Here is an 18366-nt window from a genome sequence, read left to right as displayed (position 1 = left end):
AATATTGTGAGGAATTGATTTATGTAAATAATATATGGTTTTATATATAAAAAAAAATAAATAAATAAAGTTGACCTTGAGATGACCTTAAATTTGACCTCTAGGTTAAGGTCAATGTCACCATCAAGTGCCCCACTTTGAATCCTACTTTTGTATTTAACATTTTTTTCTGTATCCCACTCCTTTCGAGATATTGTACCGGTTCGATACTTTTTTCCTCACCTTATATATATACATAATGTTTCAAGATTTAACGTTCTAACTTAAAATATGAATTTAAAATTCGAAAATAAAAAAGAAAGTTCCTCTAGAAATATACTCGCAACCGCTTTGTTCAAGAAATATTGATATTTAAATATTTTAAATATAGGATTTCACAAAACTATTATCACAGATTAAATAAATTAATAGCGTCAACTAATAATTTGCATTATATTATTTTACTTTACTAGAAAATATGAAAATTCTACAATAATTATACATTTTGTTCAAAGTAATAGTTTAAACACAGAGCTTATCGTCTTTAGCAGTAGATAACTGTAAAGGCATGATGTTTAATTCACAAAAACAAACTGAGAAATATTTTTCAGTGATATATGATGTTTTGTACGATTTTTTAATAATGTTGACAATCTAACATTAACAATAAATTTTTTAATTTTTAAGTCGATAACATCTACATCTAGTAAACAAAATGCGTGCGATATACCAACAGATTGGCAACAAATTTACTCAGAGAAGTAGATAGCAAGTTGGCATCAGTTATGTCCACATTAGGGTCTATTGATAGAACCTGCTCACAGAATGTGACAGATTGATGGCAAAAATCAAGCATGATTTGATCTCAAAAAGGGTAAAAAAAAGGACGAGACGTCTATATGTAGTTGCATATTGCAAATTGCAAATTTTTTAAATCACAATTTTAAAAAAAATTTTTTTTTGTAATTGATTTATCTCATTATTTTATGCAGAAAATTATTAAGATAAGATTATTGAAAAATGAGTGTATTATAAGATATTTCATACTTTCTGTGTCAGAATAAAGCATAAAATATTTCGTAAAACCATTCATTTTTCGACTATTTTACTCTAATAATTATTTTTTAGGCCAAATATTACGATGAATCGATTTATGTAAGAAAATTATGGTGATTTCGTTTTCATCGTTTTCATTTCATTTCGAGGTCATCATTACTTTTTCATAAAAAAATAATTATGACCTCAAAATCGCAAAAATGCCTCCATCTGGAAAACTATACTTATGACATAGACATTAGATGTCCCCCTGGAAATCATACAATTTTTTTATGAACATTTTTCAATGGAAGCCTTCGAAAAATAGAAACGTGTTATTTAAAATGAGATACCCATGTACATATGTATATACAGGGTGTTATTTTAAGCGATACAGTCGATTATCTTTTAATTTGACATAATTTTATATTTTAATTTGACATAATGTTACATGAAATATTTCATAAATTTATTTTTTGATCTTGCTTTAATATTAGCATTGATTTTCGGGTTTGAACCGCGTAGACATTTTGTTTGATTCCGACGTTTCGTGAACATTTCAACTCACTTCATCAGGGAGGAACAACTTGATACTGTAGCACCTGATACTAGTATCAGGTTGTTCCTCCCTGACGAAGTGAGCTAAAATGTTCACAAAATGTCGGAATCAAACAAAATGTCTACGCGATTCAAATCCGAAAATCAATGTTAATGTTCATGTACACCGCAAAAGCCTAAAATATGTCACTTTAATATGTTTATGCACCAAATAATGAGAGAAATCAATTGATGTAAAGAAAACACAGTTGTTTTCAAGAAAAAATATGTACATAGTGCTAATTTGCAATTTACATACTTATTTATGAAAACAACTGTGTGTTTTCTTTTCCAATTAATTTCTCTCATTATTTTATGCCTAAAAGTATTCAGATAACATCATTAAAAAATGAATATTTTACGAAATATTTCATAGTTCATGTAAGATTATGTCAAACTAAATTATAAAATATTTCGTAAACTATTCACTTTTGGACTATCTTTATAACTTCTTATGCCAAATATTACAAGAAATCAATGTATGTAAAAACAAGGACAGTTCTGTTTAAGAAAACTGTGTTGACCTCTAAATGACTTTGAAAAACACCGCCCAGAAACAATTATATTTCAAATCTCATTCTTCGGAATTACACTAGGTAGTAGCACTACTTCCGCCAGGTTGAACCACCAAGTTTAGAGTATGAGATAAAAAATTTTCTCTGGTACGCGTCTGTGCACCCCGACCACGATTACATCTTCATAACGTTTCTTGTGTTCGGCAGAGTCACATCAAAGAGAGTTTTTAGCGACTTTTCATCCATTTTTCCTTAAAAAATTGTTTTGAAATTCTTCAATATTGTTAGATCAGCACTGAAAATGAGAAAAGAAAAGAAAAGAAGTAGAGACAAAAAATCGGACGAGAAAATCCTCAAAAATTGAGGAGGTTAGAAAAGAAAATTAAACGTAGACATTCCGTCAACGTGTCCGATTCAGGTAAATCTTTTGTTTTCTTAGATAGTAATTCTTCTTGAGGTATTGGCTTCGTGTTCTCGCAATGAATGAGACACGTTTGCGCTTTTAAAACTGGTGACTTTTGCATGAAGGAGGCATTAACAACCAGTGCTTTACATGGACCCTATCTTTTATTAGACAATTCAATTTAATCCTCAAGTTAACTAAAGAAATTCATCCAAACAACAACATTTTGTCTAAGGATGAGACAAACGGACAAGAATCGTGTGATCAGTCCCAATCAACGTCTCAGGCCTCAGATACTGAAAGTGAGGTTATGGAGGAAATTTTGACAGATGAAGTTAACAAAGACAAGGGTGTTTATTATGGTTCTTTGTGTGAGTTTGCTCACGAGATGAAAATTACAAAAGTGAAAGATTCACTAGATTTCGACAAGTAAAATCGTAGATAATCTAGTGAATCTCTCACTTTTGTAATTTTCACCTCGTGAGCAAACTCGCCCAAAAAACTGTAATAGGCACCAAGGTCGTTGAGATAACAGTTGGATGAAGAGACAAAAAGAGTGCTAGGGGAAGACCCTGAAAGTGGAAAACAGAAAGACATCATTGATCTTCATCCGGATTCCGTGATCAGATGATCCAAATGAGTGAAAGAAGGTCTGGCAAAAGAAAAACAAAGGTCCTGGCCAAATATTTCAGAACAGGGAATCTTTCCTTGGAAGCTCCTGCCCTAAACGCAGAAATTGCAGCTACGTTGAACGAAGCTGGCACTAAACGAGATAATCTGTTTATTCAAGAACAAAATTTTGCAGGAACAGCACTCTCGACCTTAGGAGAAGCAATATCGATGATTTTGAAGGATGAGGAGGAACCTATTGGATAAAATCAGTTTATTGTATCCCTTTAGGATTTACAAGGCACCTTTGATAGGAGCGTTCCCGAACCTGCACAAACAATTCTTTCAACTTTTTCTTGCCCTGACCATACAACCTAAGCGACCTTACAATCTAAGACTCTTCTCTCCTTCCCTCCTCTTTTTTCTCAACTTTCTTATCTCCTTTTTCTTCTGTCCCTCTCATTCTACTCTCCCTTCCTCTCACCAACTCTTCTTTCTTCCTTCCACAAGTTTCCCAGCAGGCATATGGGGTGTGTTGGTTCGAACTGGATTCGAACCCGGGACTCTTCGCATGTCGATCAGATACCGAACATGCGGGGTCACTTGTCACCCCAGAAGGAACCTATTGATAGGATGAAATTGCTGGAGCAATTAGCTGACACTGGAAAATTGTTAACGCAACTTTATTTCCAAATTTCGTTAGCCAGGAAAGTTTTTATTACTCCTATGTTGTCAAATCAAGTCAAGGATTTGTTTTAAAAAACTATCCCTGGTGATTTTCTCTACGGGGATAAATTAGGAAAAATAATTAAGTCAGCAAAATCTGTGAAAAAACTTGGAAAAGAAATCAAAGTCCAGAAGGCCTCCATATCATCAACTAACTCCAAAAATCCAATTCCAATTGCACAAGACGTTCTTTAAACAGAGAGGCCCTTATTCAAGACAGGGAACGAAATCAGGGCTATAAAACATCGCAAACGTCCTCAAAGTTCTCGAAAAACCAACAATACAACAAACCGAAAGACTCCTCAAGCCAAGATCCAGCAAGAAAAACAACAATCAGTTGAAAATGTAAGTCATACTGCTGAACGTTTAAAAAATATTTACAAAGCCTGGAAGGCAATTACACGCGATAAGTTTGTTCTTGAGTGCATTAAAAGATATAAAATAACCTTTAAATCATCCGGTTTATCATAGTAAGTTTTTTACATTGTAACTGGTAATTTCTCTAAAGAGGAAGAAAAAGACATGAAGGAAGCAATTTTTAAACTGAAAACTAGTGAAACTATAAAAAAATGTAAACCAATTCAAACTCAATTTATTTCACCATATTTTTTAGTTCTAAATTTCATGCATATTTTTTAGTAAAATTGATAATAGCAGATAATTTTTATTTTCAAAAATACGCTTTATGAATTCACGTGCCTTTCTTTTGGTTTATGTACCAATCTAAATCGGTCTTTACCAAAATAAATGAAACCTGTGATTAATAATGTTAAAAGAACAGGGTTTAATTTCAATAATATAGGCGATATTTTATGTATAGAATATAGAATCAACTTACGAGTCTTGCGTGAAAAACGTAACAATCACTAAAAATTTGCTGAAATCCTTGGATTTTTTTATCAATGACGAGAAGAGCATGAATGTTCCTGCGACACAATGTAAATTTTTAGGCCTCATTATTAACTCGAATCAAATGACCTTAGAGTTAACGCAAGAAAAAGAATTATTAAGCTTAATAGAAAATTTTTTATATAAGAAGTCTTGTAAAATACAAGATTTTGCAAGTTTAATAGGACTCTTGATAGCGGCGTGCCCAACGGTTCCGTAGTTTACTTTATACTAAGATAGTTAAAAGAGAAAAATTTATGGCTTTAATTGTTCAAGATCAGGATTTTGAAAAAACCATGTCGATGTCAAATAGCTCACACTTAGATCTAAACTGGTGGAAAAAGAATATCCCTATTGCAAAACAATCGATAAGGCAATTTAAATTCAAAAATAAAATTTTTTTCAAACGCCTTCCTCACAGACTGGGGGGCTAATTGTAATCATTTTCATGTCAATGGTTTTTGGACAGCGTCGGAAAGAAAGCAATATATCAATCATCTCGAGTTAATCGCAGCCTTCTAGGCATTAAAATGTTTTGCTTCAAATTGTCGAAAATGTGAAATCTTGCTTAAGGCGGACAATATAACTGCGTTAGCCTATGAATCGAATGAGAAGGATTCAGTATCCCACGTTAAGTCGTTTAGCTAGAAAATTGGCAGTGGTGTGAAGAAACGGAAATGTGTGGGTAGATGCCTCTTATATCCCTTTACAAGAGAATATAGACGCTAATAGGGAATCAAGAAGAACAAACATTGATACAGAATGGGAATTGACAAATTCGGCATTCAAAAAAATAGTGAACAAATGGGGTTACCCAAAAATTGATTTATTTGCTTCGTGTGAAATAACACCAAGATAAACAAATTCTGTTTTTAAAAGAGATCCAGAGGCATGGGCCATTGATGTGTTTACACTAGACTGGAAAATTTTTAAATTCTATGCTTTTCCACCATTTTCTGTAGTACTAAAAGCGTTATAAAAAATAAAAAATGACGGGGCGTGTGGTATTTTAGTCGTGCCGAATTGGCCTTCCCACCCTTGATATCCCGTATATGTTTATGCTTATGGATAAACCAGAAATTTTTCCAGCATCACCTAATCTTTTATTATCACCCTGCAGGTTAATGAAACACTTCCTGGCGAGTCATCTTTCTTTGCAAGAAAACTATGTGGATAGCATACAAAAGGAAAAATCTGTCTGAAAAAGTCATCAATATTTTGATTTCATCCTTAATAGATTCAACATTACGTCAACATAATTCTAGCTTTAAAAATTGATGGTATTTTTTGCAAAAAGTTGAAATTGAATCCATTTCAGGCGAATACTGAAACTGTGTTACAATACTTATCTCAACGCTTTGACAATGGAGAGAGATCAGTAATATTACTTATCAATCTCGAGGATTTCCCGAACAATTCAATAAGTTGTTTTTTCAAGGGTGTATTCAAACTATTTACAACTTACAAAAGTCAAATACAACTCGATTTGAGACGTTGAAGTAATTTTGAAATGGGCAGAAGATTTAGAACCTCTTGATACTCTGGATTTAAAACACCTGACTTACATATTAGTAATTTTAATGACATTAGCAACAGCACATAAAGTTGAGACGTTGGCGTTAATAAAAATCAACAATATGTCTATATCACAAGAAAGGGAGTACAGATAAGAATAACTGAACTAATTAAAACTTCGAAAGTGGAAGTAGACCAACCAAAGTTTTTTCTGCCTTTCTTCAAGGAGAGACCAAAGACCAAAGATGTATGGCAAGAGTCATCATTCGTTACTTGGCAGCAACCAAAGATTTGAGAAAGGGTGAGGAAAATTTATTTATCACTGTAAATAAGCCTCACCATGCAGCAAATTCACAATCTGTGAGTAGATGGATAAAGGAGTGTCTCGGACAAGCTGGAATTGACACATGTTTCACGGCTCACAGTACAAGACACGCTGTGACATCGGCAGCGGATCGTAAAGGAATAGATATAAGTATAATACGTAAGACAGCCAGTTGGTCAGGGCAATCAAAGATTTTCGCAAAGTTCTACAAGATTTCTTCTGATCAAGATGTATTTACTTCAACGGTTTTAGAAGACCGCAAATAAAAAAAAATTCGGAATTGAGTTCTGTAGCTCTAAACATCTACCTAGTGTAATCCCTTCGAACGAGACTCGAAATATAATTAAAAATCAAACAAACTTACCTGTAAGTCATGTTCGATTGTAATTATATGAGAGTCTCGTTCGAAGGGATTATAACCCATCCTTAAAAACTACTTTCCCTCACAATCACGAATTTTCTTTTTGTTTTGTCGGCAAGTGTCTTTATAGCTCTGAAAATTATGAAGATGTAATGGTGATCAGGGTGTGCAGACACGTACCAGAGAAAATTTTTGATGGCTCAACTTGGCAAAAGTAGAGGTACTACCTAGTGTAATCCTGAAGAACGAGACTCTTATATAATTACAATCGAACGTCACTTACAGGTAAGTTCGTTTGATTTTTAATTCTAAGTCACGATATTATGTTCCCCTCGAAACCTTACAACTTTTATATAGAACATTTTTCCCAAAAAACGTTATTTTTGAAATAATCGACTATATCACTTAAAATAAAACACTGTGTAATTTCAAATAAAATTATATATATATATATATATATATATATATATATATATTTCATTTATCATTCTCTTAGCCATATAACTTTAGATGTCAATATCTCTTGGATAAAACGTTTGCGCGGGTATATCTCTACAAAAATTTTCTTATTTATTTTAGATAATTTTTTACAAAAAATTACAAAGCACGGATTACTTAATATATATTGTAGAGAGTTTATTCCTGAGTAACATATGCTTGAAATCAGTTGGCGCTCTCTTATATTTACGTTAAAATTCTCAGTAATTTTTAAATTACGTTGAGATTAAATAAAAAAGCAGACGATATGATCTTGATTTTTATATATGTTGTTCAAGAATTCTGAGTGATTTTGAAAAGATTTTAGCAATCGCTAATTGTTTATAAAAAATTTATAAAAAGTTTAATAAAAAATTATTCATTAAGAAAAACTTATTTTATTTTAAAATTTTAGCATTATGTTAATTTTAAAATATAATGTATAATATATTGTGTTATAAAAAAATTAATTTAAATTTTAAAGTTATTGATTCTAAATTTAATTATTATAACGTGTAGCAATCTTTATAAAATTGACGCCCAAAATAAATACTACTATAATTGTAGTATTAACGCGAAGCATCTTAACAAAATTATTGCAGAATACATTTTCAGAAACTAATTTTATAATTATTATAAAAACCATTACAATATAAAATTGTATAATTATTATTCAAACGTTGAATCTAAAATTAACATTCTTGAATCTAAAAAAATTTCACAAAGAAATTTGAGGTAGCATGCATTAAATATGCATGAAACATGCAACGTAACTTATAAATAATTATAAATAATATAAATAATTATAAATAATATAAATAATTATAAATAATTACTTATAAATAATTACAAAATTCTATTTCAGCAAAAAATATACATTTTGCAGAATCACCTTAATTCAATTATTGTAAAAGTGTCCCACATGGATAAGAGATACAATTTATTTTTAAACGATCATTAAAGTGGTGAAATATCCTCTTAAAAAATCGAAATTTATGAGCTAATATCATAAAAGAAAAAAATATATTTTAAACCAAATTTTTAAAAAATATACTTTATGGCAAAAAATTTTTCACAAATGTCAAATTTTTTTAAATACCCTTTCTTCTTATTTTGAAAATTTTAAAACTTTTCCAAAGATAGAAAATAAAAACAATTTCACGGCAAATTCAACTGTGCGTATAATTATTTATTTTTTGACAAGACATTTTTGAGAAATTAAGTACAAACACGTTCATATAGTATATGTATACATATCTCGTCTTATCCGCTTGTTATTTAATAACAAATTTTTCGCAATTTTTCGCAATAGGAAATAGTAGTCGGAATAAATATTCAACATATTTTAATATTGAAATATTCTATAAATAGCCACAATAATCTATAATAATCGTTGTATTATATTAATTTTAATCATATATGTATATATCTTTAAAATTTGAAGTATCTCAGAAACAATAAGAGTACGCCACTTAATTTCAAATGCTTATTATTCAGTGATGAACCCTTTATAATATAAGTAAATATTAAGATATAATCCGTGCTATGTAAGTTTTCGTGAAGATTTGTCTAATTTTCAGGTTTTAAATTCACATTTTAAGTTGAGATGTTTAACTCTGAAACATTTTATATATGCATCTAATTATCAGATATTATAATTTGATAATTTCACTTTACATACACTCATATGAATTACAATATTTATTACAGCCAAAAGTTAAGAACATGGACAATATGACAATGGAAATAAATAAAAGAAGCGAATTTTACAGAAATAGATTTACCGAGTATATTTTTGCAGTTTCTTAAAATGCTCGATAATTAAATTTTTAATTTTCTTATTAAAGAAAACAAAATTTTATTATCTAATCATATCCTTGTAATTTAATTCGCCAAAAGGAAATTTGAGGATAATTTAAACTTATAACTGTTGATACCTATCTCATAATCAATATTGGAATAACAAATATTGTTTTTAATTCATCTTCTAGTATTTGCTCATTCTAGCAACTGGAAAATAATTCGGTAAATCTAAAATCTAAAACATTCTAAGTATGTTATACTTGTATATACTTTACGGATCAAACAATCATGTATAAATTGATCGAAATATAGATAAATATATTCGTAGATATAAAAAATAATATGGATGATGTTGTGTTTACCTTAACATGTGCAGAGCAGGATGTAGTATTGAATGGATGTGATAATGGATGAAACTGAGCGGGCATTGAAGGAGTTTTGGATTTAAAAAGTGGTGCTGTTTGCAAATAAATAGGCATAAATACTTTACTCGTGTCAAAAGGATCATCATCTTCATTTACTTCATGAAGAAAATTTGACGTTTTAAAAGATTCGCTATCCCATGCATTTGCTACTGAATTAGTATTATTTGTAAAAATATTTTTACAATTAAACTTTCTATCGTTCGAAGAAAAATTGTCTTCCATCTTGAAATTCTCTTTTTTATGAACACATGATAATGATAGGTCAGCAACAGGTTTTATTAAATCATAATGTATATTTAATTCATGTAAAAATCGATTTGGTTCAATGTTTAGATTGCATGATGCAGATGACGTAGATGAAAGTAATGTTTTATCTATTTCTTTTACAGTTCCGTTTGTCTTTTCCGAAGTTAATGAGTTAGAAGCTAACATTTTCGATTGATTGAACAAAATATCTGAAGGAAGAGGATAAGGGGACGAATTTAAAATTGGCTTTTTCGAAAAAACTTCAAATGGATTTGTAATGACAGTACTAGGTGAAGGATTGTGCCGTAAATGCCCACTCCATGCAGGTCTCAAGTTGTCTAAACTGCGTACTGGTTTCAACTGAAAGTGATGCATGACAAATTTTTACTTTCTTTTTTTCATACGAAATTAACTAATATGAATTATGAAATATCTAACAATAAGTTCTACATCGATATATCAATATACAGGATGTCCCATTTTAAAAAATATGTTCAAAATATATCAAAAACGTCGTGTTTAAGAAAAAAATGTTTTGAATAAAAGTTGCTTAGTTTTGAGGGTGGAAAAAGAAGTTGGCACTACTGACTTTTTTCTAAAGGGCGATTTTCAAGATCATTTGAAGGTCATTTATGTTTTTTAAAATGCAACCACCTTAATTTTTTTATACAAATTGATTTCTCGCAATATTCACCATAAAAAGTTATAAGGGTAAGATGGACAAAAAGTAAACAGTTTTTTATATTTTTTTACGTAAATTATGAAATATCTCATAAAATATTCATTTTTCGTCGATTTTACCTCAATACTTTTATGCACAAAAAAAGAAGAGGTATCAATTGATGTAAAGAAAATATATAGTTGTTTATAAAAAAAAGAATGTAATTTGCAACTAGCAGCTACTTTTCCTTACAAACAATTATGTATTTTCTTTATACCAATTAATACCTCTTTTTTTTGTGCATAAAAGTATTGAGGTAAAATCGACGAAATAAATATTTTAAGATATTTCATAGTTCACGTAAAATTATGTTAAACTTAAGTATAAAATATCTCGCGAACTATTCACTTTTTGTCCATCTTACCCTTATAACTTTTTATAGTAAATATTGCGAGAAATCTTATTTAAAAAAATTAAGATGGCTCCATTTTAAAAAAACAAATGACCTTCAAATGATCTTGAAAATCGTCCTTTAGGAAAAAGTCAGTCAAAACGCCAACTTCTTTCCCCCTCAAAACCAAACAACTTTTATTCGAAACATTTTCTTCTAAAACGCGACATTTTTAGTATAAGTCAACAATGTAGGCTCCAATTTATTGTATTAAATTTACTGAAGAAGGTCCAAAGAAAGGACCGAAACGTTTAGATTTAATAAATTTGTTATTCCAACAAGTTTGTTTTTAGTATTTGCGTACCTACACCCTACGCGTGGCTCCATATAGCCTCCTTCTGAATTTGTAATTTTTAGTATATTCAAGCATATTTTTTTAAATGGGACCCTGTATATATTTATTGATAGATTGTATATATATATGTATATATGGGTCATTCCACGTCAACTCGGCCACCCCCTGCCCAAAATTGTGTATTGAAGTAAATCTAACTTGTGAGAGATACCAAAATTTAGTTTGAAGCATCTAGTTTTTTATGCCGTCCAAATCTGAAGTAAGAAAAACAAAATTATATATTTTTGCAAATATTGTTTTTCTTCAGATTCGGACTCAGCGGATAAAATTACATTAAAAATGACTTTTGTACTTCATCTGCAAGAAAATAGTAAAGATTTAAACAAGAAAATACATACCATTTTCTATTTAACTGACAAAATGAAAGTCATTATTTAACATTTTTCAAAATCGCCAGACGGCATATAAAACTAGATGCTTCAAGCTAAATTGTCGTACCTCACAAGTTAGATTTACTTCAACACAATTTTGAGCAGGGGAGTGGTCGATTTGACGTGGAATGACCCATATATATTTATCGATTTTTAATATATGACACATGCATAATAAATACATAATATTATAATTATAAATTTATTTATTCATTATTACCAACCAACACAAATAACAAATGTGAAGCATTCCATGCTAAATGGTCCATCTATTTTCGTTGATATAAACAAATTTAAGGAATTTGTGATAGAAAGTAGTAGTGACAAAGGTGACTATGCATTATATCAAGTTTTATTTTTATGTTATATTAGTTATATTAATGTTGCATTTGATTGCCAATCTACCAAGGACATCAAATAATTTGGATGTGCTTGATAAACTTACCTGTAACTTTGTATTTTTAGATATAAACAGACTTTTTATATTCTCATATACATGTTTGGAAAACTTGGGAAACACATTTTTGGAATTAAAATTTTTTTTTTTTCAATGAGTCTTTCTTGAATCAAATCTCGGCTATTAAAGAAAATGGAGTTTTCCTCATTAGATTTTCATGAATTTTTTTTAGATACACAAATGATTCAAAGTAATATTCTATCTATATTCTTTCACAACCTAAAATGTCAATTAAACATTTTATAGTTATAAAGACATATGACCGCGCTTAAAAGCTTACCTTACTTAATCTTTTTTATACAGAAGTTATCTCTATGTTATTATATTATCTGCTAGAGCAACATTTTCAGATATTTTATTATTTATGTAATAATAAAAAAATTGTAGAAAATTAAGGAAATCCATGATATATTTTAAGTGTTAAGTTTTTCTTACATCTAATCGATATCAAACAATGAATATATTCTATTCTGGAATTAAGTAAGAAAAATAGAATTTCAAACAAAATATACAAATAAGAATTATTAGAGGAAAAAATAATAAATATCATAAGAACGTTAGAACAAAAACAATTTTTTACAGGAATGAAATATAAATAATACGAAATATCTGAAAACAAAATAATTATCATAAAAAAATTAAGTTAACGATTTGTTTCCATTATCATTTGCCTTTTGGTGAGATGCTGAGTAATTTTTACAATGAGCAAATAAATACGTATACATCTTAAAGTGAAGCTAAATATTACAAAATATATGAAAATAATGTTCGCGCGTCTTTTAATGAGTTCTCAAACAGCACAAAAAGATCAAAAGGCATCTTAAAGACTAAAGGACTAGATTTCTTTAAATCGTTTCTTAAATATCTTGTAAGGACATATGCTATCTGAGTTATCTTATAGAAACAATTAGAATTGCTACATACAATTGCTATGAAAGCAGACGGGAAGCAGATTAATGGTACGTCTGCACAAAATGCTGATATGTTATCATTATCGTCGTTCAATGTCAAATTGACATTCTGGATTATGAGAAAAAAAAAGATATTTTGAGAACTATATAATATTTTATCTTCAACTATGTCTAAAATAATTAATCCAATAATCTGTTAGAGAAGCTTAAAATTTTCTTTAATAGCTATAAATTTTTGCTCATTTAAAAAAGATATTTTGAGTCATAAAATACGTTCCTTAAAATTTCCAAATGTATCTATATAAATATAAAAATTTGTTTACTTAAATTGAAATTACACAGATAGTTTTATCAACAACTGTATACGCGCGCGTTTAAATCATTTGATGAAATGTTTCTAATACCTTGACACTCAAACAATATAGAGAGAAAGACTTGATATGATGCAAAATTACTTACGTATATCATTGACTTCTTGTCACAAACTCATTAAATTTGTCAATGTCGACAGAAAAGATGGCCCTGGCATAAAATTCCTATTGTTATATTTTAACGATACAAAAATGATGCACAGAATATAAAACTAATATTTGTAACTATTTTTTACATATTTTTTATATACAAGACGTGCCACCAGAAACAGGACACTACGTTTCACAATAAGTTAATCGCGCGAACAAAACAAAGTTAATAGAATTTTTCTTTACAGTGAGTGTCAACAGCATGTAAAAACTGCAGTAAAATTGTGCAAATATATTATATATACAAGGTATCCCAAAGCACCCAAGACAACGTGTGAGAAGACAGAATAGATCGAAATGAACAAAAAAGTCCCATATCATTTTACTCAATATGCAATTGTTATTGCGTTATTAATTAAAATATTAAAATAATTAATTAAAATATCTGAGCGAATAAACACGTGGAAAGCGGTAGGCCGAAATCGGAAGTGAGTCCAGATTGCGCACAGTACCAATCGGACACGACAATATTTCTCAATATTTCCGGTCGGACACAGTCCTAATCGGACACAGGCTTGTAATGAACTTCGTATGTTGCGAAAGTTGAAAACCTATGTGAAAATATACAATTACAGACCTCGTTAAGAACTAAAAGCACCGGTCAATATGAGCAGACCATTTGGAAATGTGTCTGATCGGGACTGTGTCCGAACGCAATTGTATATGTCTGTATATGTCCAATAAAGACTGTGTCCGATCAGGACTGCTATATCCGATCGAGATTGTGTTCGATCGGGAAATATCGTTGTGTCCGATTGGTACTGTGAGCAATTGGGACAATACCGAAATCAATAAGCATGTAAGATAGCTTATTTCTTTACGTCTCTTAGTTAGTAATGGAAGCATCATTTGAACGAGAGGTGGAGTCATGCAGCGAGCGGAGAGCAATGTCACCGGAAAAAATGATGATGCTTTTGTTACTAAGAGACATAAACAAATAAGCTATCTTATATGCCTATCACTTTCCACATGCTCATTCGCTTAGATATTTCAATTAATAACGCAATAATTATTTCGAATTTAGCAAAATAGTATGAGACTTTTTTGTTCATCTCGATCCGTCCTGCCTTCTCACGAGCGTTGTCACGGGTGCTTTGAGACACTCTATATGTATATACAGGGTATCCCATTTTAATTGACTACCCTTAAAAACATTATTTTTGATTGTACAACAAAATACTTCAGTAAGAACTTGTTTGATTTTGAGAGAGAAAGAAGATGGCGCTACTTTTTCCTAAAGAGCGATTTTCAAAGTCATTTGAAAATGATTTGTTTGTTTAACAGAACTATTTTAATGTTTTTATTATATATAAATCGATTCCTCGCAATAGTCACTATAAAAAGTTATAAGAATAAAATGGCCAAAAAGTGAATAGTGTATGAGATATTTATACTTAACATAATTTTACATAAATTATGAAATATCTCATAAAATATTCATTTTTTGACGATTTTACCTTAATACTTTTATGCATAAAATAATAAGAAGAATCAATAAGTATAAAGAAAACACAATTGTTTTTAAGAAAAGATATGTAATTTATTAGCAGCTACAAGAGAGAGTAAGTGCTAATTATAATTTACATACTTTTTTCTCGAAAACAACTGTTTTCTTTACATCAATTGATTCTTCTCATTATTTTGTGCATAAAAAATTGAGACAAGATTATCAAAAAATGAATTTTACGAGATATTTTATAGTTCATATAAGATTACATCAAAAGTAAAGTAAAAAGTATCTCATAAACTATTCACTCATCCTAACTTATAACTTCTCTTATAACTAGATCTAAAGTCCCTTATAACTTTTTATGCTGAATATTACGAGTAATCAATTTATGTAAAAAAATATGGTAATTCCGTGTAAGAAAACTGTATTAACCACTAAATAACTTTGAAAAACGCCATCCAGAGAAAATTCTAAATCATGATATTATGTCCCCCTCGAAACCCTATCAATTTTTATATGAAACATTTTTCCTAAAAATTTCAAATGAAATCAAGCCAAAGGATATAGCAAAATGCCAAAGGTTTATTACGGCATCTTCGACACGAAACGGACGTAACACTACTGTAGTGTCATAACACATTGTCCGGTCACAGATGCCCGGCACGATTTGCATCGCTTCGGGACACTCCGCATTCAATGCAACATTCTTGAATAGAATTACAACGGTTCGAATTAATAAAAGTAGCAGATACACATTTTAAATCATAATTTGTCGTAAAAAAACCGACTTTTTTCAAATTGAGAAAACTCAGCGAAAAATTATCATATCAAGTTCCGCCAAAGCGTATTTTAAAGATAAAAATTTGAATTTTCACGTGCTTTTCATCTTATTGAGCTACGCCAACTGATTCTCGTCGTGCAATTCAGGAAAGTGGACCTTCCATTTATCAGTTTTGCAGGTTCTCACTCTGTCATTTGTCAGTGCAAAACTGATCATTCCACGTAATCGACACTAAAATTTTCTCAAACTACAGACTTCAAATTTTTGTTTTTTAAACACCTCAATATCATAATTATTAGTTGAGATATAAATTCTTGAACTTTCACAATTTTTTAATATTTAGGTGTGCCGCTTTTTTTGGCCAAGTGTATTTATAGTATATTCACAATGTATTTTGATGGCGCCTACGCATGTCAGAAATTAATGAATTGCCGTGTTTCAGACATCTTTTATGCGAATTTTCAAACATTTGTAACGAAAAATTGAAGCCTTCATCGCAATTTTGATATTCTTGATTTTCTTATTGATCATCTTATTTTATCATGTAGAATCACTCCTTAAATTTTGTGTCCCATCTGTTGCCGAACACCTTGTATATAATAATTTATATACATATACCCAGTCAGCCAAATCTATCGTATAGATTTTGCCAAGTACCTCATTACCTGCTACAAATTTTTGCCAGCGGGAAAACTACGTACAAATCTATTAATTTCGATTATGTCGACAAATTGACAGCAAGATTGTAACTTGTCACAAAGCTTGCTGACATAATCTGACAGCAGATTGGCAGTAGAAATCGAGCAGGACTCACTATCTGCAACTCTTGTTTGGTTTATACTGCCAATCAGTTTGCGCACTGCGCACGCGCAGATTTTTCTCGAACTACCAATTTGCTGTCAAGTTCTGTAAGCAGGCTCTGCCAATAGATTACAATCTAATGCAAACACAGTTAGTACCAATTTGCTAGCAACTTCTGAAGAAAAATCTATTACCTATCTGCTGGCTGCATGTTGCGCGTATTTTGCTTACTCATATACACACAAACATACATAGAATGTTCTGAAATTCGAGGATAAGATTGCAGCATAAAAGTTCGTAAAAAATTAAATAATAAAACATGACATATTTCAAAAATTAAGAAATATTTTTATCGGTTCTCAGTATTTAATAACTAAATGTGATTCTTAAATTCGGCCTAAGAGCCAAGCACGAAAATTAATTCTAATTTTTCGGAACGGTATCTCTTGGTTTGAGATTACTAAGTTCCATCAAATTAATAATCCTCAAATTTTTACAACGGGAAAATAGGCGAGAAAAATATAGGTCCGAAAAGTCGCTGAAGCGGGAATTGAACCCGCGTCTTTCGCTTGCCGGGCGACTGCTCTTACCACTAAGCTATTCAGACCCTTTCGATCCTATATTTTTCATTTGTCTTATAGTGGATGTTAGTAAATAGCGCCATGAATTCGGCCTTTTTCGTGTTTGGTTAGCAATCTGTTGGAGTTCCGAATCGATAAATGTAAGTTTTTATGTACAGATATAGAATTCTTAGGTTATCACATCTCTAAGATCGGAATTCAGCCGAATAAGTCAGGAATCGAGACAATCAAGAGATATCCAATTCCACAAAACTTGAAAAGCCTGTAATGTTTCCTCATGGTTTCGTATTTTCTAAAATTCATTGAGGATTTCTCCATCATCGCAAAACCACTTCACGAATTACTCCGTAAAAACGTATAATTAATTTAAGTTCGGGAAAGAACAACTAAAAGCATTTCAGATACTTTAACGCTGCAAGAGGCACTTGTATTTAGTATATACAGTCCTCATGACGAGATGGAGCTCCACACAGATATTAGTACGCATGGCTTTGGAGCCGCTCTTATGCAAAAGAAAGCAGATATAAAGTTTCATCCGGTCTCATACTTCTCAAAGCAGACGGCCGATACTGAAAGCCGCTATCATATTTTCGAATTAGAAACGCTCGCAGTTATTTATGCACTTCGTCAATTTCACATCTATTTACATGGCATTAAATTTAAGATTGTCACGGATTGCACGTCATTAGAAATGACTCTAGATAAGAAAGATGTGTGTCCAAATAGGTGGGCGGTCGAGCTTATGAAATATGATTATGTTCTGAAACACAGAGCCAGCACTAAAATGCAACACGTAAATGCTCTCAATCGCGCCACAAACATCCTGGAAATTGAAAATAACTCACTCGAATTGGAGCTAGCATTAAGTCAAAATCGCGATCCCAAAATTCGAGAACTGCGCGAAAAACTTGAGAAATCTCAAGATAGACAGTATAAAATGCGAAATGGACTCGTGTATAGAAAGAAGGATGGCAAGTTAAGGTTTTATGTGTTGAAAAAGATGGAAGGTCATGTATTGCGAAAGTATCATGATGAGATGGGACATTTTGGTCCAGAAAAAAACATGTGGCGCAATTGACAAAACCTATTGGTTTCCGCAAATACGTACTAAGATTAAGAATC

The 18366-nt window shown here is 30.7% G+C and overlaps 1 protein-coding gene and 1 pseudogene across 11 annotated transcripts in view; one reads left to right on the top strand and one right to left on the bottom strand.

Annotated features, from left to right (window-relative positions):
• The window catches only part of LOC145945656 (DENN domain-containing protein 1B), an 87106-nt gene that overhangs the window by 48547 nt on the left and 20193 nt on the right, over positions 1–18366 (bottom strand). For 5 of the 11 annotated variants that reach the window (XM_083054734.1, XM_083054766.1, XM_083054748.1 and 2 more), the window contains one exon: positions 9596–10264. The exons of the other annotated variants lie outside the window; for them this stretch is intronic. In XM_083054734.1, coding sequence (XP_082910860.1) covers positions 9596–10264 — 669 coding nt within the window. The remainder of the gene's footprint in view (positions 1–9595; positions 10265–18366) is intronic. 11 annotated transcript variants of the gene reach the window in all.
• Positions 2766–4826, top strand: LOC145947948 (uncharacterized; annotated as a pseudogene).

This window comes from Prenolepis imparis, unplaced genomic scaffold (assembly GCF_030444845.1).
Source record: "Prenolepis imparis isolate NDT839.2.m4 unplaced genomic scaffold, iyPreImpa1.0 SCAF_2, whole genome shotgun sequence".
NCBI lineage: Eukaryota > Metazoa > Arthropoda > Insecta > Hymenoptera > Formicidae > Prenolepis > Prenolepis imparis.
This window is presented reverse-complemented; position numbering and strand designations above follow the sequence as displayed.